Genomic DNA, 27,995 nt, shown 5'->3' on the forward strand with positions numbered 1-27,995 from the left:
CAAAATGACAGTCAAATAGGGATTCACACAACCTCTGCTCCAACCAGAACCAGACCACTGCCGTGGCCCACCCCTACCCAGGCCACTGAGGACACTCGGCATCTCTCTCCTGGTCCTCGCTGAGTCAGGTCTAGCCCACATCCACCCTCCTCCCCGGCGACAAGATTTGAGAATAACCACAGCTGGCTGCAGCCTCAAGAACCAGGACATAATCAAGGTTTGGCAATGATTGGGCTTGTCAGAAGGTGGAAGAAACTGACGTGGATACGAAATCTGCTGCTTGATTGGACTGAAGCTGTCAGCAGGTCAGAGGTGCGTTTAAAAAGAAACTGGAGGTTTTGAGAATCTATGGCATCAGGAGGGAAAAGAGGGAACCTCTAGGGGAGGTTAAGTAGATACCTAGAGAAGAACAAAGCTGTTTTAGAGAATGCTGTGCCTGGATTTCATGGAAGGTGCTAAGCCAGGTTTCAGGTGTGTTTAAAAAGAGCAATTTTAGATGCCACTCATTCATTTACCCAACAAGTAGCTATAGCGCCCCGATGCTGAGCAGGTGCTGGGGAGACAGTGTTGAGCCAAACAGACACATCGACCTGTCCCTGCCTTCCTGGAGTTCATAGTCCAGCGGGGGAGACAGACATCCAATGCTTGAGGTACAACCATTCTTTTCATTAGGATGGTGTTTTGTCATCTGGGAGGAGAGGGGAGCCAGAGGACCATAGACCAAGGGACCTTACCTCCCTGTGGTCAAGGAGGACTTCCTGGGTAAGGGACCATCACAGGAGCAGGTGTGAGCCCAGAGGTGACAGGGGTGAGTCCAGGGGGAGGTAAGATTCTTGGGGAGGCCAAGAAGGAAGGAACATGACAAGACTGGGGACCTGAAAGAAAGCTCTGAAAGCCCAGAGGGGTGGGGCAAGTGGATCCCCGAGGCCAGGCTGGAGAGGTTGGGGGTGGGGTACGTGTGGATCCACGAGAGCCCCCTGCAGGCCATGCTGAGGGTCTAGGTCTTCATCCTAAAAGCAGCAGGAATCAGTCGGGAGTTCATACTGGAGCCACATGACATGGACAAGCCGAGCCTGAAACTAGAAAAAAATGATGTGGCTTCTCTAGCGGCTGAGGCCGAGGAAGGGAACATGGCCACAGGTGGGGATGAGTGACCAGGTGAATTAAAAAGAGGAGGTGGGAGGGGAAGGAATGAGCTTCCGGAAGCCCCTACCATGAGCTCAGATCCTGTGCTGGGTGTTTTACCTGTGACTCTGCATTTACAGCAGAGCTGAAATAACCATACAAGCAGCCCTGACCCCCACACAGAGCCGGAGTGCGTGCTGTTCAGGCCTGAGCTGTCAGAGGTTCTGAGAGAAACAGGCAGGGCCCTTGAGAAGCAGGGGGTTAGGGGGAGAGTGGGAAATAAACAAGGGGAGCCACACTACGCGGCCGGGCAGTGCCAGAGAGTGAGCTGGGAAATCAGCCTCCCCTTTTACAGGCGAGAAACCTGCGGTCCCAGGTTCAGTGGCAGAGTTGGAAATAAAGCCCAGGTCTTTAACTCCTTATCCAGTGCTCTCTCTGCTGCTCCATGTGTGTGTGTGCTTGCACACGTGTGCATGTGTGGCTGAGACAAGACCATCCATCCATAATCCAGGCTGACCATGATGTCGGTGTGAATTAAGATGTTTATAGAAATGAAAAAAAGTGCTTAGGAAAGAAGTTAATCTCTCTATGGAGGGGGGTGTCCAATTTTGGAAGGTTAATATCTTGATTTTATTTAAATCCCTTTTCTGTTTTTTCAGAGAGGATTTAGGGCTCTCAGTCCCAGCTGGGAAGCTAAAGAAAACAGAATGGCGTTTCTCTGCCTGCTGCCTTTCCTTGCAGCTCTGGGCGTCTCTTGCTGGACCTGGGGACAGAAATTCCTGGATCCTAGCCTTGGCTCTGGCCAGCCTCGTGCCTCAGTTTCCCTCTCTGTACAGGGGCATGGGACTTCCCTTTCTGCATCCTGCCCCCAATCTTGTGGAGAAGGTTGGTCCAGCCTAAGAGTGAAAGGGCTCAGACACAGGAGGTGAGAAGTAGGATTTACAGTTGAAAACATTCAAGGGGCCTGGCCTGGCAGCTAAGGAGAATCACAAGCCCTGAGGAAGGCTTTGGAAGGTGTGTGCAGACAGAGGAAGAAGATGCCGTAGTGTGTGTGGGGAATGACCCAGGAGTCCCACTGCCCCCATTTACCATCTGGGTGGACCCTGGAGCCATCCTTCATCTTTGGAAAAATGGACAATGACAGTGGGACCACACATGCAATGGATGTGCTCTCAAGACTGAGTTTTGGGGCAAACAAGAGAGTGTATTTCTGGGTTCACCATTGGCAGGGCAGACAGAGACCCTGGTGCGACCGTGTGTATGCCCCTCTCAAGCCTCTGGAGATCAGTCACCTCCTGGAGCCCCAGCCCATCAGACCCCAAAGCTCCGTGACCCAAAACCACCAGGAAAGAACACCCCTCTGTAGCAAGTTGGGCCCCCCCACGTAGCAGGTGAGCCACAGCCCCACCCAGGGCTCACTGGGTTCTCAACAATTTTGACTACAATAAAAATCAGTCTCCAGTTCCTCCAGATTCCCAAGGTCCACACAAGCACTTCCGCTAAAGTCTGGTGCCCTGGCCGTTGCCTGGAACCCCACTATCTCTTTTTCAGAGACTTTTCTTAGTAGGAAAGACAGCAATGGATTAGAACTCAATCAAGATCTAAGTATCATCATCATGTCACATGCCCTTGACCCTTCCCCTCTCTGGGCCTCTGTTTCCTCACCTTGTTGAGTGGGAATTTAGACCAGATGACCTCCATCACCACAACACACACACACACACACACACACACACACACACACTCCCTTTGGAACTGAGTTCAAAACTCGAAATTTCCACTGAGTCTCTGCTGAGGATCTGGCCTGCCTCTAATCAGTTCAGTCCTTCCACGGCCCACACAAGCCAGGCTAGACCCAGGAAGCTCCTTTCCCTGACCAGGTCACCTAAGCCTTACAGCTGGCTTCCTCCCTAAGCCATGGTGTGGGGTTGGTTTTCCCCAGCACTTATCCAGAAAGGAGGGAACAGAGGTAAGGGAAGGAAGCATTGTGACATGCCAGTCCAGACTTAAGAACTGGGACTTCCTGTATTGCACCTACTCCTTCTAACCCATTTTAAGAAGGTGGGCTACATTCCTGGGCAGGAGTGGGACCCACCTGGAACCTGTGCTCTTTCCTCTGCTTCACAGCCTCCTTAGATCCACTCGTTTGAAACAGGGTTGAGTTTTCTGCCCAGGAGGTCTGCCTTGACTCAATTCATCAAGCCTTTATTAATAGACCAGAGGGCTTGTTTGGCAAGGTATTGGGGGACAAAAAAGGTCCACAGAACCTATGGGGTGATCCCTTCTGGCCTCTGGGCTGGGGCTCAGTCCCTCCCCCAGGGCCGTGTCAGGCCATCATCAGACACCCCTGGGCCTCTGGCAGCTGTTTTCCCATTTGTCCTTTTGGATCCAGCAAGTTACAGCTCATTCCTTTGGCCACATTGTTCCTTAACGACATCACTTTTTCCATCTCCCTGACGGCTTGGTGCCCTTCCGCCAGAGCACTGCCTCCCGGCTGATCTCCACCTCCCTGACATGCTGTGGAGTCCATGAATCACTGGACTGTGCCATCTCTCAGTCATCTGAGCCAGGTACCTGCCTGTGCCTCCCCATGGTGACCCAGAGCCAGGACCAACCGCCATTCATGTGGATGGATGGTCCCTACCCCTTCAGATTGCTCGGTATGCTGGAGACACTGCCATTCTCCTAGACACCCAGCTCAAAGCCTCAAAGGTATCCTTGATCTGTGCATAGCTGTGGAGACCCTTCTGCATCCCTGCCTGGGCTGGGTGCTAGGACAGCATGCTAGGGCTGGGCCATGGACAATTCGGCCTCCTCTTTCCTCTTCACATCAGATCAGTCACTGAGTTCAGCTCGCTCATGACAGTCTTGTCTCCCGGTCACTTTGCAAGCTGGAGTCATTTGCCCACACTTCTGTCCTGTTTCCTACTCAGAGTCAAGCCTCTGTCCCTCCTGGGACAAAGCCAGGTGCTGCATCCTGGCCCTTCCTACAGCCTTCCTCTCTGAGCTGCTCATTCGTTCACACAACCAGTACTTTTGAAGCTCTAGCTATGTGTGTGGATAGCACCTTTTGTTCTAGTTCTCTATTGCTGCCAGGCTCTGCCCTTAATCATCTTCTAGCAAGAGAGTGTGGTGGAAAAGTGAAAGCATAGGCATTAGAGTCAAACTGATTTGGGTTTTAATATTGGATCTGTTGTCCACTTACCTGTAAGAGCTTAGCCAAGTGGCTTTGCCATGAGCCTCAGTTTTCTCATCTGTAAAATGGGAATGCAGCCTTCCAAGGGTTGTCGGGAGAACTAAGTACAATCATATCTGTACCTGGCAGAGTGTGCATTTCCAGCAGAAAGGCAAGAAAGAGCCTGGAGCATTTGGAGGGACTGTGAAGAGCACAGCACAGCTGGGGCAGAGAGCCCTAAAAGGGGAGCAAAGGGGATGAGGCCAGAGAAGCAGGCTGGGCGGATCACATGAGACAGGAGCCCATGCCGAGGGATGCAGGCTTGGATCTGAAGGCCATGATCTCTTGGTGGAATAGTCCTGCCCAAGTACCTTTTGTGTTTCTACACTGCCTCCAAGGAGCAGGGCAAATTTCTTAGGCTGGCACTCCAGGCTTCTCAACAACTTCCAGGTCCAACCTTCCCTCCCACCACTCTCAAACTAATATGGGGAATAACGCGGCTTTCTCCTCATAGCCTTTCTCCTGGCAAGTGATTAATGCGGGGTGCTGATGAGCAGGGCAATCCAGGCCTGCCTGGTGCCCCTGACCCCCGTATCCTCCCCCCCACCCTCCCTGCCAGTCTGGTCCAGGGAAGTGGCTCTCCTCAACCCCAGTGTCTGAATCAAGGTTGCTTCTCCTCCCCCCAGCAAATGCCCAAAGGCTATGCAGAGACTAGCAAGGCCACTGGTTGCCAATCAGCACCAGAGCTCCTCTTTGAGGACAGACCAAGGCTTTGGTCTGATTACATGGGCACCAGCCATCTGAGATCACCAAGGCCAGGGAAAGCTGGAAGTCATGTGACCCTCAGTCTGTTCCAGCAAGGCCATCCTGCTGTCAAAGCTACAGTCATGAAAATCAAAACAGAGAGAAAGGCTGTGTTAGAGAGGGAGACCTGGGTCCCAGCTGCTAATAATAACATTCTCATCTTCTTTTAATTGAGATATAATTGACATAGAACAATATATTACATATAATGATTTGATACATGTATATATTATTAAATGATTACCCCAATAATCAATAATAATAGTTGATTTTGTCAATAATTTGTCAAATATTTGTCAATAATAGTTGATACCCATCACCACACATAGTTATCATTTTCCCCTTGTTATAAGATCTAGTCTGTTAGAAACTTTCAAATACACAATATGGTGTTGTTAACTATAACCACCATGCTGCATATGACATTGCTGGGACTCACAACTGGAAGCTTGTATTCTTTGACCATCTTCACCCATTTTACCCACCTCCCACTCTCAGCCTCTGACAACCACCAATCTGTTCTCTGTATCTATGAGCTCAGTTTTTGTAAGATTCTACACATAAGTCAGATCATACGGGATTTGTCTTTCTCTGCCTGACTTATTTCACTTAGCGTAATGCCCTCAAGATCCATCCATGTTGCCACAAATGGCAGAATTTCCTCCTTTTTTATAGCTGAATGATAGTCCATTGTATAACTGTATCACATTTTCTTTATCCACTCATCCACTGATGGACACTTAGGTTGTTTCCAAATCTTGGCTATTGTAAATAATGCTGCAGTGAACATGGTGCATATATCTTTTCAAGATAGTGATTCTGCTTCCTCTGGATAAATACTCAGAAGTGAAATTGCAAAATCATATGGTTGTTCTATTTTGATGTATTAAGGAATCTCCATACTGTTTTCCATAGTGACTGAACCAGTTTACATTCCCACCAACAGTGCACAAGAGTTCCCTTTTCTCCACATCTTTGCCAACACTTGTTATTGCTTGTCTTTTTGATAATAGTCATTCTAACAGATGTGAGGTGATAGCTCATTGCCATTCTGATTTGCATTCCCTTAGTGATAAGTGACGTTAAGCATCTTTACATGTACCTGTTGATCCTTGTTATGTCTGCTTTAAAAAAATGTCTACTCACATCCTTTGCCCATTTTTTAACTGAATGGTTTAGGTTTTCTCTATTGAGCTGTACAAGTTCTTTATATATTTGGGGCATTATCCCCTTATCAGATATATGATTTGCAAGTACCTTCTCTTATTTCATAGGTTGCCTTTTCATTTTGTTGATGGTTTCCTTTGCTGTACCGAAGCTTTTCAGTTTACATTCTCACCTTTTACTAGAATTAATTAATTAGTCTTAGTTTCACATTCACCATCTCACTTGGAGTCCTGCAAACACTGTGTGAGGGGGACTACTTGGAGATGCTCTCATCTTCCCGTGCTGTAGAGGAGAAGACAGGCTCACAGAAGGGCCGTGGCTTGCCCTGCTCCCACAGCTGGTCACTGCAGAGGTCTCCTGCCTTCTGGTTTCCCTCCACTAGGCTGCCAGTATGGTGAGTTTTGGTCACTCCAGCTGCTTAATGCCAGAATCCTAGAATTTCAGTGATGGGAGGGACTAATGTTTAAATCTCTCCTCAGCATTCTGACAGTGTCCAGAAAGCTTTCAGGGAGTTCTTCTTCTGGGAAAAGAACCAGCACAGATCAAACAGACCCTGCCATGGCCCAAGGACTCTCCTGTCTCCACCTTACTCATCACCCCTTCACTTCCAGGGACCTCCTGTTCCTTCCCCTGCTAACATGACCCAGCTTCCTCAAAGAATCTGTGACGCAGAAGCCACTAAATCATGGTCAAAAAAATCTTGGCTGTTTTTTGGGGAACGCACATTTCATTAAATTTCTGGAGGCAAAAATGTCAGGAGGGCATCCATAGTTTTTAAAAATGCATTATTTCCCTTATTTTTAAAAAAAAATAGTCTGAGTAATTAGATCCTGCAGCACATATTTCCATGTTTGAGGACTTCAAAAGTTCTTTTCTAGCTGGTCAGCTCATTTTAGCCTGGACTAGAATCCAAACCATGTGGACTAGATAGGCTAGCGTCTCTCTCTCGCTCTCTTTTTTTTTTTTTTTTTTAATTAAAACCACATCGAGATATGATCCACATACAAAAAGCTGTACATATGTAATATACACAACTTGTTGCATTTGGAGATAGGTATGAAACCATGCACACAGCCCCTGTTGTAAACGTATCCATCACCTCCAGAAGTTTCTTCCTGCCTCTTTATTTACTATTATTGTTATTATATTTTTATAAGAACCCTTTACTAAGATCTTCTCTCTTAAGACTTTCTTAAATATACAATACGATATCAAGATGGACTCCAGTTTCAAACTTGGAATGGGCCCTTTTTAGTCCATCCTACCCATTAGACAGACAGGGAAACTGAGGCTTGGGTCAGAGAAGTATTCTCCCCAGTGAAATTCAGCTCCTTGGTGGCAGAGCCAAGTCTCATCACAGGTCTTTTGAGTCTCCATTCAGTTCTGCTTTGATAGAGCTGCAGCACGAGTGTGGCCGAGATCCGGGCAGCCCAGGGAAGGAGCCAGGGGACCACTTTCTGAGCAACCCTTAGCCTGAAACAAAACTGCCCAGGCCTGAGCCACAGGCTGCTTTGATGCTCCTACTCACGCATGTGTCTGGCTCAAACGGCTGTCCCTTTGGACTGCTGCAAGGGGCTGATTAGATGTAATTGCTTTGCCTAGAGCGAGCTATCTGCTTAATAGAATCAGCGCCCAGTAATTAGCCTGCCAGAGGCTCATTTCCTTTGCAGGAGCCCGTGGGCCTCTAGGCCCTTACACCAACCTGTGAGTGTTGGGCCTTTGCAAGCAGCAGGCTGCAGGGTAAAATTGTGGGGGCTTTGGGGCAGGTAGGGGATGGGAGGAGCTGGGAGAAAGCAGGGCTGTGAAGGCTCAGCCAGGACTCCAGGGGCAACCCTCCCTGGGGCTGGGGAATTGCAGCATTTCAAGGAGGGTGGAAGAGCCTAGCACAGAGGAAATTCTCCATGAAGGTGAACTGAGCCTGACTGAACCACAAAGCACATCTAGTCTAGCCCCAAACTCAGTACTTTTAGCAAGCAAATCAAAAGGCATTTCTTGCAGACCTACTGTGTGCCAGGCACTGTACTATCTCCTTGGATCCTTCTAAAATAGGTGAGGGAGATGAAGAGGTAAACTTCTAGTTATGAAATAAATGAGTCGCCAGTATGAAATGTACAGTGTGTGGAACATAGCCATTAATAACGGAATATCTTTGTATCGTGACAGACAATAACTAGACTTAACGTGATCATTTTGTCATACATAGAAAAATCAAATCACCATGTTGTACACCAGGAACTAACATAGGGTTGTAGGTCAATTATACTTCGCAAACAAACTCATAGAAAAAAAAAATAGATCAGATTTGTGGTCACCAGAGGCAGGGGAGTGGAGGGAGATGGTACTGGATGAAGGCAGTCACAAGATATGAACTCCCACTTGTAAGATAAATAAGTACTAGGGATGCAATATACAACATGATAAACATAATGAACACGGTTGTCTGCTACATATGAAAGTTGTTAAGAGAGTAAATCCTATGGGTTCTCATCACAAGGGAAAAAATTGTTTTTCTTTTCTTTGTTATCTATATGGAATGATGAATGTTTACTAAACTTAAGAGGTAAAAATTTCATGATGTATGTGAGTCAAATCATTAAGCTGTACACCTTAAACTTACAGAGTGCTGTATGTCAATTATATCTCAATGAAACTGGAAGGAAAAAAGATTTAAAAAAACAAAACAGCCTGAACCAGGGGATCAATCAGGCTGTGCTTTCACTCCTTCACTGACCAGGAGCTTATTTCGTCCTGGGCAGTTCATTCCTTCTGCAGCAGCGTGGAGAACGTTCCATCTATTTTGAGCTGAAAGCTCTTTCAACTGAAGCACTTCCTCACAGATCACGGGCCCCTCCTAGGCCACCCAGAGCAAAGCTAACCCCTCCTCTGTGTGACAGCTCACACGTCCTCTGCATCTTTTCTCCAGACTGAATACCCCAAGTTCCTTGACTGTGCCATGGACATCACACCGGTGAGGCCCCCCGTTAATCTGGTTGACAGCCTGGAACCTGCTTCTCTTCATCAATTCCTCTCTCCCAGTATGGTCCGGAGCCCAGCAGTTGGAACCACAGGGGACAGGACTCCTCCCCAGCAGAAAGAGCTGCAGTGCCGAGCAGATCAGGACTCTATCCAAGGAGTGCCACTGTGGCGACCCAGCCCCTCCACTGAGGGAAGGACACCTAAAACCTGCTTGTTGGGAATAAATCCACCTCTCTTGTCCTCTCCCCGACCCAGATGGACACACATAGACAATGCCATGCATGCTCACAGGCGCCACTCAATACTCACTGGCTGATTAATCATCGCAAGTGCTATTGTAATTATTGCATTCGGGGCTGAGAACAGGCTGCCTCCGCTGGCTTCTCAGAAGCCATAAACCTGCAATGAAGGATTTCAAGATTTGTGAGGCTGTTGACTAGATCTCCAGGCTCACTTTTTTCCTTAGCAGCAACACGTTTGACAGAGAATACAGGTCATGGCTGCTTCAGAATCTCTGCCGAGGACAGGCTTAAGGGACTTAATTCCAGCAATGTGAAGGGGGAGCATTTAGTGCACTTACCTTGCAGCTAAAGGTTTGGAGGTCAGGCAGAGTAGCTGGGCTCCAGCCCCAGCTCTGGCCCGGGAAGTTGTGAGGCTTGGAGGTCTGACCCCCCCTCGCCAGGCCTCAGTTTCCTCATCAGCACTGTTGGGTCTAAGATTTCCTCTAGCTTTAATTATTCTGTGAGCCTTGGCCAAACACAAAGGAGAATGTGAGTGGAGGGGAGAAGGACAAGGGCTGGCAGATAGACGAAGGAGAGAAGAGAAGACCAAGACTGAAGCTGAAAGTCTCAGGCTTGCTGCTTCCTACACACACACGTGTACACACACACACACACACACACACACACACACACACACACACACCAGGCTGGAGACCAGTGGCTGGTTTTCTCCCAGATCTTACTCTCCTATCACTTGCTGGCCTGCCTGAGACCCCAGTAAGTGGAGGGGAAGATGTGAAAAGGGGAAGAGAAGGGAGAGAGAGGGGGAAATTAGCAGAAAAGAGCAAAACATACAAGTGGCAAAAACAGAAAAGTGAATCACACCAGTGTCAATGAGGACCAAGTGGGCAATCTCAGGCACTGCTAGGGAGAGTGAAAACCAAGAAAGCCACAATGAGGACAGCCCAGCAGCGTTTAGTGCCATGCAGTGGGCATAAGCACCATGACACTTCTGGGAACGCGTCCCAGTGGGAACTCCCTGCAGGTCCTTAAAGACACACACAGGAGGCTGCTCATCTCAGTGTGGTACTCAGAGTCAGAGAGGGAGGCCACCAAACAGGCCGTCTTAGAGGAAGGGATCCATCCAATGTGGTAGGTGCAGACTTTGGACTAAGGCTTTCTGCTAACAAATGAAGCAAGCCTATCCCCGACAGCAACTCCATGGAGATTGGTTGGTTCTCACTCTCACCAGCAGGAGACCCTGTGTCCTGAGCTGGACACTCAACCCATCCCGGGCAGGACTGAGAACAGAGCCAGGTGTCTGCCTCCTAGGGCGGCACTCTCCTTCCAACAGTTCCCAGCACCTCTCTTTTGTGAACAGCTGCCTTTTGTGTTTGGTTTGGGCTTGAGATGTTAAACAAATAGTGTCTCTTGACAAATGCAAGCTGGCTGCACTGGGACTGGTTATGCTCTGTAAATCCAGACTAATTCTCCATGTCCCTCCCTGCAGAGATACACCAAGAAACCCCTCCGTCATAGCCTAAGCACCCTGCACCCCATCAACCTGCCCTCAGAGGCCAGGATCCCTGGGGCGGCTCTCTGCTCTCTTTCTGAGACAACTCCTGGTGCACAGGGCCCTTCCCCCTTCTCAGGCCAGTCCCTGGCTTGATGCTGAGATAGCCTTGGATGTTCCTTCCTGCGGTGAACCATGGCCCCAGGCCCTGCCAACCCACCTGGCCCAGCCAGGTCTACTGGAACGGATGGAGGAGTGTTTCCAGAGTGACTTCTGTGCCAGGTCTCCACCAAGGCCTGTGAGGCATGGAGGTGAGGAAGGCCCTATCCCCGCCCTGCAGGAGCTTATGGTCTGGCCCAGAATTTCATGGGAAGCCCTGGTCCTGCTAGTAACTGCTAGTCAGGATTTGAATCTGCGTTTGTCTGACTGGGGAGTCAGCTCCTTCTCTCCCTACCCCACCGCTCCCTGCCTTCATCCTCCAGTCAAACTGGCCAATAAAGGGGGGCTGGATAGTAATGGACAGAGAGGGCTCTGGGCCCCTCATCTTTCAGACAGCATTCTTGGCCATCATAGAATGAGCACTGCTCACACAGCCATTAACATCAACAGAACATTGCTCCTCTGTCATTAACATCACAGAACATCAGAGCAGGGAAGAGACATTTCAAGATAGTCGATCCTTTCATCCTGTGGGAAAGGAAATTGAGGCACTGAGAGGCAACGTGATTCTCTCAAGCCTGCCAGCTAGTTGGTAGTCGGTGGCAGCGCTGGGACCAAGCCCCTGGACCTGGACTCCCAGTTCAATGCCCTCCCCACATGCTTCCTCGGGCCTCTGAACACTCACATTTGTCTTTATCCTCTTCCTTTAAAACATGCGGCACTTCTCCAGCCTTAGAAGTAACTGTCTGTAAAGAGTCACAGAAGCAGATTGCCCAGGGTTTTTCTGCCCCATTCCCTGCCATCTGTGCCCCTCGCCCCACTGACATTGCTGATCTGTAACCCAGCAGGTGAGGATGCTTTGAAGCCTTCACTGCACACTGATGTGCAAAGTGGGTGTCCCCACTGTGGGAGGTGTAACGTGAGTAAGAAGGGTCTCCGCCTGGAGAAGATAATGAGCCAGTGAAGAAGATAAATATTAAAAGAGTTGACTAATCTACAAGGCAGAAGCAATGCCTACTAAACTGACGTTTAGACAGGTTGCTGTGGAAGCACAAAGGAGCCAGTGGTTCTGATTGGGGGCAATTGGGAAATGCTTCTTTGAGGGTGTGGCCTTTCAGTTGGGTCTTGAAGCCTGAATAGGAGATCACTAAATAGAAAACAAAGGAGGCAAGGAGGTACCAACATCACAGCTTATGGGAGCCATGGGAGCCAGGAGTGAAACATAAAAGTACTTGGATGTGCCTAGAGCTTAGAGGGGAATGGAGTAGAATATACAACTGGAAAATAATGTGTATAATGTTTAGTGCATAATAATATGCAGCAACTCATGATAATTGAATTTTGTACCATTTATCCTAACTCTGATTGTGTCCTTTTCCTCACAAACTAAAGTCTTAAAAGCAGTGACTATACCCTCTTTTCTCCTGATTCTTGGAAGAACTAGGGAAGCAGAAGCAGGCCAGGAAGGTCATGGGATGTTATAAATGAAGGCAGTAGTCATGCCCTGATCCAAACCCCTCCATTTATGGCTGTGCAAACCAGGGCCCCTGGAGGAGTGACTGGCCAACAGCAAGCAGGTGGCAGAGCCAGACCCCAGCCTAGGCCTTCCAACTCTCCACCCTGTGTTCTCTATTGGACAGGATTTCAGAAAACCATCACACAGAAGGCTGATTGGTATAACAATTTGAAGGATGGAAAAAAATCTCTTTCTGACCCAGAGCTTCCCCCACAGAAGTCACCAATGGATTGGAAGAAATACAAGAACATGGAGAAGCCACAGCTGAGCAGTTTTTATCATCTATAAAAGACAGGTGCTTTCTGACACTTGGCCTTGGGCAGAGGATGGGGCATCCCCATCAGGGGGCTGGGAGGTACAGGCAGGTCCTCAGAGTCCTGGATGGAAGGGAGTGGGATAGGCTTCAAGGTCTTTGTCATAATCCCACCCAGGCCAAGGGCGAGCTCATGGGACCTCTGCCCACAAGTCCCCGGGGTTACTCAGAAATCTCGACTGGTACCTGCACAATTCCCCCACCGGTCCCCCTTCCTTAAGAGAAGGGAGTGAAGAATGGCAGGAGGAGGAGACCACACTGGTGGGTATCCTGATCCCATGTATAACAAGGAACAACAGGAAAGACCCCAGCCATGGCACATGAGTCCTGGCCCTGCCTCATTCACTGTGTGACCTTGGGAAACACACTTCCTACTTTCCGGGCCTCAGTTTCCTCATCTGTAACATGAGAGGGTTGGGCCAGATGATCCCTAAAGGTCTTTCCAGTTCTGAAATGCTGTAAGAACAAGCTTTATCATAATTAATAATAAATGCCCTGCCCCTAACAAGAGCTTTTTCCTTTTTCCAAAGCTCTTTCACTCATAGTATCACCTTTCATCTGCACAGCAGTTTGGCCTGGCAGCCAGAGATGAACAGACCTGTACACACAGCCTTTTACACTGAAAAACAGGCCTAGTGAACCACTTGCTCCTCTAGATTGGCTTTGGGGAACTGGCTTCTAAGGTGTCTGTGGCCAGGAACACGGGATCTAACTTGTTCCCCCACCCCTGGGAAGTCAGGAAAGGCAGCGCTTTTCTGCCAAAAAGCCAGAAGATGCCAAGAGGGAAAGCTTGCAATAGGCTGAGTGTATGGCCAAAAGGGCAGGACCAGAAAGTCTGTGGCAGATCAAGGCATCTGACACAATCAAAACATCTTATAGTGAGAGGGGGCAGGGACAAAGCACCACCAGTCAGTGCCAATCTGGTCGGAGACCTGAGTTCTAGGGTAGAAGAAGTCGTTATAGAACCTTGTAGTGTCTGATTTACATGCATGCCATTCCCTTTGATCCCTTACAACACTCTATTCAAGAGCCAGTATAATTAACTATCCCATTTACAGTGAAAAAAAAAAGGATGTTCAAGGAGTCATCGTAAAGAAGAGCATAGGCTTAGGAGGTAGTCTGTCTCTTCCCAGCTGAACATCCTTGGGGGATTCACTGCACTGCCTTCTTTAGCCTCAGTTTCCTCATCTATAAAATGGACATAACCATTCCTTCCTTTCGGGACTGTGATAAGGACTAGAGATAATGAATGTAATATGCCTCGCCTGACACACAGCAGATGCTTGATTCGTACTTGTTGAATGAATGGTGGAAGGCAGGAATGGGTTGGTGGCACTCCTGGGAAAAGCAGTCTAGTATCAGGCAGTGACAGGTCAGCCTAGAATGTGGGCAGACTGTGCTCCTGCTTCTGGCTGGCTGCCTTCTGAGCCTATCCTCCTCTGTCCGGGGCCTTGGGGCCTCTCCCATGTCTCTCCTCGTGGCCCATGCCAGGGTCCTGTGAAAGACTTTTTGACCCTCCTTGGCAGTGGGATTTGCATTCCAATCATTCTGCTCACTCAGCCCATCCAAGTCTGGAGCTGTCTGGAGCTAAGCAAGGCCTGTGGAATCATCTGCCATGGCACTTCATTGAGGAGATAAGGAAGCAAGACTCTGAGAGGGGCAGGGACGCCTCGCCTGCGACCCCACAGGCTGCCCTCCTCACCACCACCATACCATGTTGACAAATGAGAAAACTGAGGCATGAGAGGTCTCCCGGCTCCTCCAGTCTGTCAGTGAGCCTCCTGATCTGGGCCCTCCACCTCCCCTTTTTCAGCTAGGTTCTGTTGGGATGCTCCATGGTGATGTCCAGTGCTGTCCCTGGCAGCCCAGCCCAAGCCCAGCCTGGCCAGCTGGTGCAGGGGAGAGGCCATAGAGGTCAAGACAGCCTGATGGCCTCTGGGGAGCAGAGCAGGGGACCCTGGGACTGGGTGCTCCTGGCCTAGGCTCCTCAGCCAGCTCCAGGAGCTGTGCTGACCTGGGAAGAGACACATTTCACAAGACCAGGGCTTTCCCTTGGGTATTGGCCCATGTGTTCCCAGGTTCACAGCTGTGCCTTCCTGTTTCTAAGACAGCTGGCAGCCTGGCACAAGGAAGGGCATGTGGCCTGGGAGGAGGGGAAGCTTGACAGAGTCTGAATGCTGACAGTAACCCACTGTGTGCCCTTGCACATCACTTGACCTCTCTGTGCCTCAGTTTCCTCATCCACATAGTACAAGGCAGAACAGCAAGACCTGAAGTCCCTTCCAGCTATAGCATGTTGTGATTTTAGTGGACGGATGCGGGAGGAGGACTGAGGGGTGGGAGGCCTTCGTTTGCCTGTTCCTTTCCCTTTCCTTGCTTTTCTTTTTCTGCATCATCAGTTTATCTCCAGCTATCCAGGTCTCACGGTCCCCGCTCTTTTTGTTTTCTTCTTTCAGTCTGTGCCTCTCTGGTCTGTATCTTTCTGCCTGCCTCTTCCTTTTCTGTGTCTATGAGTCTACCTCAGGTTTTATCTCCTTGTCTGTCACACCCCCCCTCCCCGCCTCTTTTTCCCTCTCTTCCTCTGTAGTTACATACATTTCTCTGTCTACTTATCTTTCTCTGGGTCTCTTCCTCTCTCTCGATCTCTCGCTTGTTCTCTGTCCTGCCCGGTCTCTCCGCGGCTCTCCCGCTCTCTAACCACCCCTCCCCACCCCTCCCCACCCCTCCCCCAGCCTCCCTCCTCCCTCCCTCGGCGCGTCTCCCCAGTCCTTATTTGGCTGGGCGGGAGGGCTGGCGGGAGGAGGAGGACTGCGGGCGGGGGGCGGGGGGCGGGAGCGGGGCCGGGCGGAGGAGGGCGGTGGGTGGTGCTGAAGGGACAGCTCCGCGGCGGCGGCGGCGGCGGCGGCGTTGGCGGCGGCGGCCCCGGGGCGCGGAGTGGGTGCCCGGCGCGGGGAGCGGCGAGCGCAGCCATGCCCCAGGCCGCCTCCGGGGCAGCAGCAGCGGCGGCCGGGGCCGGGGCGCGGGCCGGGGGCGCCAGGGGGCCGGCGGCGGCCCGGGTGGGACGATGAAGCGACAGAACGTGCGCACGCTGGCGCTCATCGTGTGCACCTTCACCTACCTGCTGGTGGGCGCCGCGGTCTTCGACGCGCTCGAGTCGGAGCCGGAGATGATCGAGCGGCAGCGGCTGGAGCTGCGGCAGCAGGAGCTGCGGGCGCGCTACAATCTCAGCCAGGGCGGCTACGAGGAGCTCGAGCGCGTCGTGCTGCGCCTCAAGCCGCACAAGGCCGGCGTGCAGTGGCGCTTCGCCGGCTCCTTCTACTTCGCCATCACCGTCATCACCACCATCGGTAACTACTCGCCAGGCGGGGGGCGGAAACCCGGGGGCTGGGCGCTGGGTTCTGGGGTAGTCCGGAGCCGGCTGGGGTTGGGCGGCTTCCCCGGAGAGGGTTTAGGCGCCGAACCGCGCTCCCAGAAACCGGAGTTTAGCCTGGCTTGTCTGCTCCGCGGGGACAGGGCTCGGGGGAGGCGTCGAATCCTGGCTCCGGACCTGACTCTCCGACAGGGCCAGCCCTAACTTGTCCCTGCCAGGCTTCGAGAGGGCCCCAGGGGACTCTTAAGTGTGTGAGAGGGGCAGGAACGACCGGCGGAGGCTGGGGAGGAGGGGTGTGGCTGGGCCAGGCCCTGGAGCAGGGCGCCGAGTGTAAGTGGTGGGGAGCGCTGGACTCCTCCGTGTCCCTGCAAATGGGCTCCCGCACCCCAGCGTGTCTACACCGGCTGGGGCTCCAGGGAGACGTGTGGATGCAGGTACTCGGCACTCTAAGGCACACCGGATCATTCTGGGTGCCTGAAACACCCAGTAACAGTGGCTATGAGTACCGCTTTGTGGTGAGAGGTGTGTATTTCTATGTGTGTGTGTGTGTGTGTGTGTGTGTGTGTGTGTGTGTGTGTACCCAGCTTCAGGAGTTTGGGCTCTGCCAGCTAGTGCCTTTAATTTTCCTAGGGCAGCAGAGCTGGTACTGGAAGCCAGATCCAGCCCTGTCTGCCTTCTTTACTGCTGTCCCAGGAAAACAGTCACCTCACAGGAATGGCCCCAGTTCTTCAAACCAGGGCAGACCACTGTGTAAGAGGCCACCTACATACCCAGACTCCCTCACAACATAGGCACAGGTGCGCACACAGGACACACGGGCACACACACAAAATATACAAATGGATATCAAGGAAAGAATCCCTAGTGAGGCATTTGATGTGCTGTTCAAAAGTGTCCAAAGAGGAATAAACACCTTACACACTCCCCAAACTCCATGACTCCAGCCCAGCTCCATCACCTCTCCCTCGGTATGACCATGGGCAAGTCCCTTCTGCTGCCTGGGTCTTAAGCTCACCTCCGACAATGAGGTGAAATGATCTCAAGGGCTCCTCCCAGTCCTGACATACTCCCAGCCCACCTTCCCCTGAAGCCCATTGGGATGCCTCCAGGAGCTGTTTCCTCCATCTTTCCCATTCCTTCTCCTCTCCCTGGTCCCCCTCCTAGCCTTGGCTGAGTTCCCAGGGGCTCACTGCCATTTGGCATAGCCCATGGCAAGATGACAGTGTTTTCCTGAGAGGCAACAGGAGCTGAGGGGGTAAAATACAGTATTGGACACTATCCCTGCAGTCTATCCAATGCAGGGATCCGTCCCAAGGTCCCGATGTTCTCTGGGGGCCATGGGGAGCTACACTATATGGTTTCTAGAAGATGAAGGAAAGGGCCCCAGGAGTGGATGTGGCCCAAGTGGAGGCACCTCTGGGTCCTACTGACTGTGGGTTTAGGGCAGGATGGTCAGACTCAGGTCTGCTCAAAGAGGAGCCTGCTTTCTTGGGAAGGACCAGACTGGGTTTTGTCTGGGGTTTCCTTCCATCTCCTACCTCCCTACCACCTGCCAGTGTTTCTGAAGCACTGAACATCCTTAGACCTTCCCTCTCCCTCTTCCCACACATCACACCCCTGGTTATGTGCCCCTATATTTCTCAGCCCCATGGTCCCCAGCTCCACAGTAACCTCCCAACTGACCTCCTTACTTCCAGCCATACTTCCCCTCAGGGCAAGCTCCCCAGGCTAATGTTGCCAGAAACAGTTTCCCCAAGGTATAGCTCTGACCATACCAGTACCCCTCTCAGAAGTCCTTAATGGCTCTCTGCTGGCTTCCATCTTTGTGTCTGACTTCATTTCTCACTTCTTACTGACATGATTCCTCCACTGCCGCTGAGAACACCTTAAGTGTGCCTGTCTGGCATACCTTTTTCTCTGTCTTCTATTTATCTTGTCTAAGCTAACTTTTCCAAGTCCAGTTCAAATCTTAACTCCTCCTTGAAGTCTTCCAGACCATCCTAGGCCACTGCTCTTAACAGCTGCAGGACTTACTGTCAGGATGACCTGGGTGACACAGTGTAAGCTGTTTAGCTATTTACATTTCAGGGGGTGTATTTTGTCTCTTTAACTACAGGGAGTGTAATTAGCCCTCATGTGGGCAGGACCCTGTGGTTCCCATCTCTGTGCTCCCAGTGCTGGCACAGTACCCAGTGGTACATGAGCACTCAGAGAATGCTATGGATGGGTTTAAGGTGTGCAGGAATGAGAGGGCATCGTCCTTCCCCTCCATCCCTGCCGTTTCCCAAAGTGTTTGTAGTCTTCACCAAGAGAGACGCTAAAAGCTGGGAGCAGAGACAGACAGAGTGTGGTTCTGGTGATTATTTATTTATAAGGTGCTAGGCAAGTGGAAAGACAGAATCAAAGCACCACCCTAGTTCTGTGGGGGACCCAGACTGGCACTGCCCACTCTCTGCCCTACCTGACCATCCCTGGACTTTCGTCACCTCTCACTCTGGCTATGCCCCCTAGCTAGAAGCTGTCCACTAGGCTCTGGTCCAAGAAAGACCTGTCTGGGCTGTGATCAGACAGCTGGAAGAGGCCCTTTATTAGACTGATCTCGACCCAAAACCCAAAAGCAGCAGTCTCTATCCATCATGGGTCTTCTGAGGCACCAGAAGTCCCTTTAGGACAGAATAATGACAGAACTTCCCATTCATTCAATGTCTTAGTGATCACAATGCACTTTCATCTTATCTCTTTTTGAGTCTCAACCTTCATAGCTCAGGGAAGTTGCCAGGGCAGGTACTGCTAGCTCCATTGCAGATAAAGACATGGAGGTTCAGGAAGTAGAAGGGACTTCCCCAGAGTCACACAGCTGGTGAGCAGCGGAGTTAGAGCAAGAAGCTGGGACTTCTGACTCCAAGCCCAGTGTTTCTTCCCCTGCCAGTTTCTTGGCTGCTTCCTCTGCCTCCATATGCTGTGAAGCCCAGAGCCAGCTGGGATTGGCATGGCCAAGACTCAGTGATGCCAGCTTGCAGGGCACTTGTGGGCAGCCCTGATTGGTTGAGGGTCAGTGGGGTCTGAATTAGTCATTCACCTGGTTAGTCACAGTCTCCACTGACGGCAGGGATTCCTCCAGCTCCCTCATCCCTGGTCTCCTAGTCAGGAAACCCTTCCTTTGTTGAGCCCTAAGTTCATCAAATGAGAACGGAAACTCTTTTCTGGGAAAGCTTAACCTCACTGGCTGTTGAGTCACTAAACTCCTCCGGGGCCCCAGCCCCATCTATTCATAGCCCAGAGGCTGTCAGAGCAGGAAGGGACCTTGAAATCAGCTGGTGCCACCCCCTCCTCTTACCCAGAAGGAATCAAAGAGGTGAAGGGAATCACACAGTCAAAGGGTAGCAAAACCTGACTCCCAGGCCCCCATTCCTTCCTTGGGCAAGCTGCCCTTTATTTATTATTATTATTATTATTATTATTATTATTATTATTATTATTATTATTATTATTATTATTATTATTATTATTATTAAACAGCAGCAACAGCAACAATAATAAGAGCAGCCACCATTTATTAACTACTCTTTGGCAGGCTGTATACGAGACACTTCATTTGTATTCCCTCATTCAACTCTCTCTCAATCCTTCAAGATGGGCATTATTATCTCCATTTTTCAGCAGAGGAACCTAAGGCTCTGAGTGTAAATGACTCACCATGGCCTTGTGACTTGAAAGTATGGATTCAATGGAGCCTCTCTGAATCCCATGCCCTAGATTTTTTTGCCAGTTCTTTCTCCACTTCCAGAGCCCAGCCCAGACCTCTGTATTTTGGGGATGCCAAGTAGCCGAGGCTTATCTCTTCCCTCGGCAAAGCCCTCCCCAAGAGACAGCCTCTTGCTCCAGCACACCACGGCCAGCCTGCAGCTCTCCCACACCCTGGCCCCCGACCTACCCAGACCAAGTGCCACAGCTGCACCCAGCACCAGGTCCTTTCAGAGACTGCCGCAGGCTCACAGGTGCCCATTCTCCCACCGCAGGTCTCTGGAATCCTTGTGGCTCTAAGGCAACGAGAGACCAGTTAATTGATTAACTGTGGGAGCTGGGGCAGAAAACCTTCTGTTCTGCTTTCTCCTCAGCTTCCAGCCTGTTCTCAGCAGTGCAGGCTCCCATCACCCATCATATGGCCTGGGAGTCCTTAGATTGTGAATTCAACCAGGTGGCTCAAGAGGGAACTTGTACTTTTTACATCTTTCCAAGAAGTTGGAAAGGATAGAGGTGACCTGCCACCCCCAACCCCAAATCCGAGAGTCCTCAAAGAGTGAGAGGAGACATTGGTCTCATACAAACACCCAGAGAGGTGAGTGGCTGCTCAAATTCACACAGCAAGTCACAGGTACAACCCAAATTCACACAGCAAGTCATAGATCTCTCCATCACTCCAGTCTATTTCCCCTCATGACCTCCCATCTCCCTTAGCACCAGGGCCTCTGTCTGTTATCACTTGACTGTTCCCAGTCCTCTCTTGACTTCCTGGGTCAGTGGAGAGGCAGCTCAGCCTGGAATAGTCCCACTGCCCACTCTCAGTCAGCATTTCCTTCCTCCCTGTTCACAGACCACCCCTCTGATTCGACCACACAGCCTTTTCTGAGGGTGGTGTAGGAACGTGGGTGCTAGCTTGGAAGCCTAGGTACCTGGGTTCATCTCTCAAACCCTGTCTCCACCTGCCATCCTCACCCCCTGTTACTAGCTGTGTGATCTTGGACAAGTTACTTAGTCTCTCTGAGCTTGTTTTGTCATTTAGAAAATGGGGATGGTAATATCTTTCTCCTAGGACTGACAGGATGATGTAAAAAAAGTGCCTGGTACAGAGTACATGTTTAATAAGCAGTATCTGCAATTATAAATGTTATTAATATTATTGCTCATGTATTATCACTTTCCCTACAGAAGGGAACTGCTCTGTTTCCCCAGGATTATTATGACCACAGCACCTCTACTCCTTCCTAACAGGTGGGGACAGAGGGGCTAGGGACCAGAGGCTGCCACACCCTTCTCTTTACCCTTCTAATCCCACTCCTCCATCCCAGGCTTCCCAGATCCCCACTCATGCCTGGAGTCTGCCTGACATCTAGGTTCAGGGACAAGGCTCTCTCCTCTGAGCAGGCCAGCCCAGCAGAAAACCAGTCAGGGAGAGTGAAGTGCACTAGGAGAACCCATCCTGGATTGGGGCAAGGAGGCAAAAGTTCCAGTTCCATTTAGCTCAGTTGCTGGTCCTCTATGACCATCAGTTTCTTCACCTACAAAGTGGATGTATTTGATCAGAGGTCCTTTTGGCTGCCATGCCTCCTGCCTGCATGTCCAGTTCCCACATATCATGACTGGGGGCTCGAGACATGGAGGGAGTGGGAGCGAGAATAGGACAGAAATAGAAAGCACATGCCTGGCCATAGTGGGGACAGGACAAACACAATAAGTATTTTCAAAGAAAATATAAACAAGCACAGATGAATGTAGTGCAAATCACCACTATAAACAGCTTTCAGCTGGCAGCACAACCGGTAAATCTGTGAGTTGATTTTGTAATTTAAAAAAAATGTAAAAATGACTTCCCTGTCATCAGCCAGCAGCAAGGAAAGAGACCCAGCTCTGACTGAGATCATGATGAGTTCAGGCAAACCTCGGCAGAGACTCAGGATGGGCACCCCCTCACGCTCCACCCCCACCTTGGATGCAGGGAACTGACATGTGTCTATGACACGTCAGGCACTGTCAGGGGCACTTCTCACTGCCTGCATTCCCACGACTGCCCTGGGATGGCAGGCATTATCATCCTGTTATGGTCACGAAAACGGAAGCTCAGAGAGGTTCCAAATTGGCCCAGGATCCTACAAATATGACAGTAACAGGGCTTACACCCAGGGCTGTAGGAAGTATCTTTTCAAGGAGTCGTGCAGTCCCCCTACAAAGCCTCTGCAGTCCCTTCTATATGAATGTCACAAACAATGGGGGGTGGGTACCAGGGTCACTCAGGGCACTCAGCTGTGACCTCAACTACAGGATACTACATCCTCGGGACAAAAGATAGAGCATTCAGCCCAAAGAGAAACCAGAATGGTAACTCCAACTCTTTCATTTCACAGTGTGGAAACTACAATTCTGATTGGAGAAGAAGGGAGCCCTGTTTACTGACCCCTCCCTCCGTGTTGTCCTCCCCTCCCCTCCTCCCACCGCCAGGCTCTTAGAGAAGAAAGCAGGCTGCCAGTCAGCCTGTTCTGCTTGCCTGGGGCCCCCTCTTGACCCCTCTGTTAGCCTCTGGTCCTCAGAGAGCGCGTGACAAATGCCTTTTGTGGCAGTCGAGAGAGCAGTCACCAGCCCAGCTGATGCGGCTGCCTCCCAGTCTGTCCACACTTCCTTGTTGTCCAGAAATTGCCCGTGCCCAGGCAGCTCCTAGGTGGCTCCCAGAGACCTGCTCCGCCCCAGAATGGCAGCAATCACGCCTTCACTTTCCCATTTCCAGAGCTGGGCTCAGCTGCCGCCTCGAGCCAACAGCTCTGGTCCTGGGATCCTTATCACTCTGGGGCCAACCTCCTACCCTCCCTCTTCACCAAAGCTCCCTCTTCACCTTACCACTCCTGCTTCCCACTCTTGCCTCTGCCAGTGACACACCAGGACCCCTTCGTGGGGGCTTGTGGGGGGCACGTGCATGTGGGGAGTACAAGGCAGAAACCTGGCCTGGGAGCTAGAAACTGGGTTCTTTCTCTCCAGGACAAATAATTCCAGCTTGCTTTCTCTCTCTTTCTCTCTCTCTCTCTCTCTCTCCCCCTCTATCTCTCTCTCTCCCTCTCTCTCTGTTACCCTACTCATTGGAGGAACAGGCACTTCCCTGGTGGGCTTCAGTCTTCACATATCTACAGAGGAGATGTTCCCCAGGCGGAACTGGAGGCCAGCTCATCAATGCGTAATTCTCTACGTTAACACTTCTCAAATGACTTGGTTGATCTTGCTTAAATGCAGACTCTGAATCAGTACGTCTGGGTTGGGGGCTGAGATTCTGCATTTCTCATAAGGCCCCCAAGGGATGCTGATGATGCTGATCCTTGGTATACACTTTGAGTAGCAAGGATCTATGTAACCTGGAGACTTGACTTCTGGGAAGAGACATGAGTGGGGACTGTGGTTTTAGGAACAAGATTGTGTACAGCTGGAAAAATCCTTAGGAATCTGGTTATGGAATGTCACAGCCATTGGCCTCAGAGCTGGTGGACTTCCCTCTGAGGCTGAAGCAGGGCTGTGGTTTGCCCCAGAGGAACCAGCTTTAGAGGTCACCTGTACAGTCAAGGTTCAATCAGAGAAATACAACCAGCAGGAGATATATATATTAAGAGATGGATTGCAAGGAATTGGCTTATGTGATGGTAGTGGCTGGCTAGGTGAGTCTGAAAACTATAGAGCAGGACATTGAGAAGGACAGGCTGGAACTCTCTCCAGCTTGAGCTGAAGCTGCTGTTCACAGGCAGAGTATATTCTTCTTCACGGAAGCCTCAGCTAACCACTAAGGCCTTTCAACTGATTGGATCAGGTCCACTCAGTAATCTAGGATAATCTCCCTCACTTAAAGTCAACTGATTATGGACTTTAATCACATCTACAAAATGCTTTCACAGCAACCCCTAGATCAGTGTTCGACTGAATAACTCAGAGCTTTAGCCTGGCCAAGTGGACACATCGAAAAGATCATCCCACGGGGGAGGGTATAGCTCAGTGGTAGAGAACGTGCTTAGCATGCATAAGGTCCTAGGCTCGATCCCTAGTACCTCCATTAAAATAAATAAGTAAATAAATAGACCTAATTACTTCCTCCCAAAACAAAAGGAATAAATAAAACAAAATATTTTTTAAAAAGAAAAAAAATCATCACACAACCCATGTATCACTCTGGGGCTGCAATAAGTGGCTTTCCTTTTCTGGGTCAAAGGTCCACTCTGAATCCTAGACCAAACCCAGGCTAATGGATGGTGTTCAGGAGCCCCCCGGACCATGCTGAGCTAAAGGAGATGACACTGTCACCCAACACTGTGGGGATATTTTCTGCATAGACAACCAGAAGCCCCTGCTCCTGGACCCCCTCATCTCTGCTTGAGGCTCCACGGCTTGGCACGGACTCAGTGTCCCTCGTCAGGAATGCGCAGGTTCTCTCCTGACCACAGTTCCAATGCAGGAATCACCATCTCAGAACATGCGGAGAGGTGCATTCCAGCCCACTGGCCACTGGACCACCTTAGGGGTCTCTCCAGAGACCCAACTGTCAGGCCCTAGTGGAGCAGCCCAGAGAGAGAGATGCCAGGCTCTCAGACAGGAGACGGCCCTCTCCTCCAGGACGGGGTGGCCCTCTTACCAGTGCAGGGGAGTTCTCCAGGGAACAGGCAGGGGCAGGCGGTTCCAGGCAGGAGTAAGCCTCAGATTGAGATCTGTTCTCACCTCCATCTGTTCTGTCCAGATCTTAGACCTGACAGGAAGCCTCCACTCCCCACGGAGCCTGCCTCAGTTTCCACAGTGAACCAGGCTGCCATTTCCTGGGAGGTTTCTCTGGGCTGAGCCCGCTCCATGAATTACCTCATTTAATCCTGACAGCCACCCTCTGAGGGAGGCACTATTATAATCCTTGTTTTACAGAGGAGGACCCTGAGGCCCCAAGGGGCCAGAGGATGCACACACAGGCATGCTGCTGGCAAGTGACAGAGCAGGGATGTGTAAAGCAGGCCCAGCACTCGGTTTATAAAGCACTTGGTCATACAGTATCTCTTGTGAGCCTCATGACAACCCAGAGGTGTAGGTATCAACAAAGAAACTGGACTTTAGAATATAAGTCCTGTGACCCAGAGCCAATAAATGTGGAGTTAAATCCAGAACTTCCAACCCTAAAACCAAGCTCTCCCCCGACGAGTGCTCTCATCCCCTGTAGCTGAAGATGGGTTGGATGGTATGGATGTTGTGGGCATCAGAGTAGATGTCAGCCTATGGAGGGCGAAGAGGGCAGTGCTGTGGGGGACAGCCGTCACGGAGTGGCCTTAGTTCCATGCATTTGAACAGGATGGAAACCTGAGACTAGAAATGAGAGTGGAGTGATGGTTCTTAAGCGTAGCTAGTGAGTGAGAGGGGCCTGGTTTTGGGTGACTTGGGCAACTCACCTGCTTCTGGGTATGTGGGGGAAGAGCAGGGGAGATGGCCTCTGTGTGCTAAGTGGGGAGCTGGTCCCCACAGCAGTAGCTGTCTGGAGCCAAAGCAATGGGTAGCCAGGCCCAGCCCCTAGGAGTGAATTCGGCCAGCCTAAGCTAAGCCCCAGAGGCTGTGAGTTTTAAAACTCCCCTAGCGAAGGGAACCTGCAGCCGGGTTTAGGAAGCACAGGAGAGAGAAGAGCTTATTTAAGTCAGTGTGCTGTACTTGGGAGGCTGGGCCACTTGCCAGCCAGCAGCTAGCATTTTCTTTCTGGGTTTCCTTGGAACTCGAGAAGCAGTCAAGGGGCAGCTGAGGAAGAGTCTTTGGAGTTCAGCAGCCAAAGTTCCTGGGTGAGCCAGGTGGCAGAGACATAGCAGGAGGCCCCAGGAAAAGGTCCCACTGCTCCAGTAGGAGAAGGGACTGAGAAGGTTTCAGTGGGGGTCCCGGGACAGGAGGTGTCTCCTCCATGGCTTAGCTCTCAAACGACCCCAGGAAAGGGGGTCATCCCAGGAGGGTCCCCTCAGCTGTGTGAGCATTACTCACCTGAGAACAAAGTCAGAGCCTCTGGCTCAGCTGAGCCAGTGTGACCCACCTCTTCAGCATGACGCTGCATCATGGATTTTCTACCATGAGGGTTACACAGAGGACGACTCTCTAGGACCACTCTTGGTCCTTGGTCCACCTCCAGGCAGGGCCAGAGAAGGAGAAACCTGGACCGAAACTCAGTGGCAGTCCTCCTTCCCAGTGTCCTAAGCACGTGTCTTCCCTGGACACCAAAGAGGCCCTGATATCCCCTGTCTGCCCCTTACAATCGGCCGCTGGATTCAGGGAGGTGGGCTACACATTATGTCTCGGAGCTCTGATTGATGACTTACCACAGCCGAGCTAAGGGAAGTGGGGGACACAGACCCCTCCACTGTTTTCCTGCTCCGGCTGCGAGACCCATAGCAAGTCACATCCCACCCTGGCCTTATCTACGAGGGACCGGACTGGAGGTATCCAAGCCCCTTACAGCTCCAACGGTCTCTGTGGGACCTAATCCTGGCTTCTGCTTCCAGCCACTCATGAGATGCACACTACCCAGGACTACACTCTTGTCCCCACTTCACCTCATGATGGCTGAGCCCTGCAGAGACTTCCTCCATGTCCAGTCCCAAGAATAGAGCTCTGTCCAGGACCTCCAAGTCACGCCTTTCTGGAAAGAGCATTTCTGACTGTGGCTGAAGCCCTGCTTATCAGCAGAGCAAGTCCACTGCCCCAGCCCCTGGGACAGCTGGAATGCTGGAGCCTCCTACCCGGAAAGGGGGGCCCACTAATAGCCGGTGCCTCCCACAGTAGTTCATGGATGGGGTGTGGGAGGGAGTAGGGGTGCTGAGAGCAGGCTGACCCCAGCCAGCACTTTCGAACAGGGGGTAGTCAGGAGAGAGGCTGTAGGCAGTTTTTCTTCCTGGACTGCTGCTGGACCTGAGCCTGCCCAAGACAAGTGCGCTGGTGGCTAGTCCAGGCCCTAGGCTAGTTTAGAGGCTTCCGGGACCCTGGGGGCTAAGGTCCTGCTCGTGGACCAACCTTCGACATCCCACCTAGACCAGTGACCTGCTAGACCTCTGAGCGGCAGGGTTAACCCCAGGGGTCCTCACAATGGTTTGCTATCTCAAAACATTCATGGGACATTATACCTGTTGCAGAGCATACACAGGCCAACTGAAGGTCACAGGCACCCTCCTCAGCCTTTGGCTGGAATAGGGTCAGTTCATGCTGACACCAGCCTGCCCATGCAGTATAAGGGCACAGCTTGGCAGTGGATGGCATTATGGCAATTCCTGGGGTCCTTCGGATTCTTTGAGAATCACTGATTCAGTCCAGGCTTTCTCTCCTCCAGATGTGGAGACAGACAGCCAGGGCAGGGTTCAGTGGGAGATGGGGCTGGCCTGCCTTAGCCACCAGCAGTTAGATATCAGAGCCAGTCCTCAAATCCAAGTCTTCTGACTCTTTCCACTCCCCACATGCACACAGTCATTCCTCCATTCCCTTTCTTTTTCTGAGCATCACCCACGTGTTGGGGTACCATTCCAAGCCCCAGGGACTCAGCCCCTGTCCTCACGGTGCCTACATTTCAGAGGAAGCAGATAGTCATAAACTGACATCATCTCGAAAAACCAACATCATCTCAATGGTAACAAGTGCCAGGAGTCAGTAAAACAAGAGAATGGGCAGAGTGTGATGGTGAGAGGGGAATGGGAGTCTGTGAGAGCCTTCCGGGGAGGGGCCGGCGTAATGTGAAGATGGAGGAAGAGCCTTCAAGGGGGAAACAGCAAATTCGGAAGTCCAGCGGGCCAGAGTGTGACATGTTTGAGGAACAGGAGCAGAAGGGGCAGGGTGGCTGCAGCACACTGGGAGAGGAAATGGAGACACGGAAGGGCTGGATTTGCAGGGCCATGAGAGAATGGCCCATGGTCAA

The 27,995-nt window shown here is 51.2% G+C and overlaps 2 protein-coding genes across 13 annotated transcripts in view; one reads left to right on the forward strand and one right to left on the reverse strand.

The window, feature by feature from the left end:
- CIB4 (calcium and integrin binding family member 4) overlaps positions 1–16,227 on the reverse strand; it is a 95,330-nt gene extending 79,103 nt beyond the window's left edge. For 3 of the 12 annotated variants that reach the window (XM_074341783.1, XM_074341782.1, XM_074341784.1), the window contains exon 1: positions 16,088–16,226. The gene's annotated coding sequence lies outside the window, so the exon portion shown is untranslated. Of the gene's footprint in view, positions 1–9,556; positions 9,647–9,827; positions 10,747–16,087 lie in introns of those variants that run through there. The other 9 variants (XM_074341785.1, XM_074341786.1, XM_074341789.1 and 6 more) reach the window with 6 other exon arrangements.
- KCNK3 (potassium two pore domain channel subfamily K member 3) overlaps positions 15,867–27,995 on the forward strand; it is a 36,766-nt gene continuing 24,637 nt past the window's right edge. The window contains exon 1 of the mRNA XM_074341779.1: positions 15,867–16,316. Within this exon, the coding sequence (XP_074197880.1) occupies positions 16,034–16,316 (283 nt within the window). The 5' untranslated portion in view covers positions 15,867–16,033. The remainder of the gene's footprint in view (positions 16,317–27,995) is intronic.

Source organism: Camelus bactrianus, chromosome 15 (genome assembly GCF_048773025.1).
Source record: "Camelus bactrianus isolate YW-2024 breed Bactrian camel chromosome 15, ASM4877302v1, whole genome shotgun sequence".
In the NCBI taxonomy this organism is placed as follows: domain Eukaryota; kingdom Metazoa; phylum Chordata; class Mammalia; order Artiodactyla; family Camelidae; genus Camelus; species Camelus bactrianus.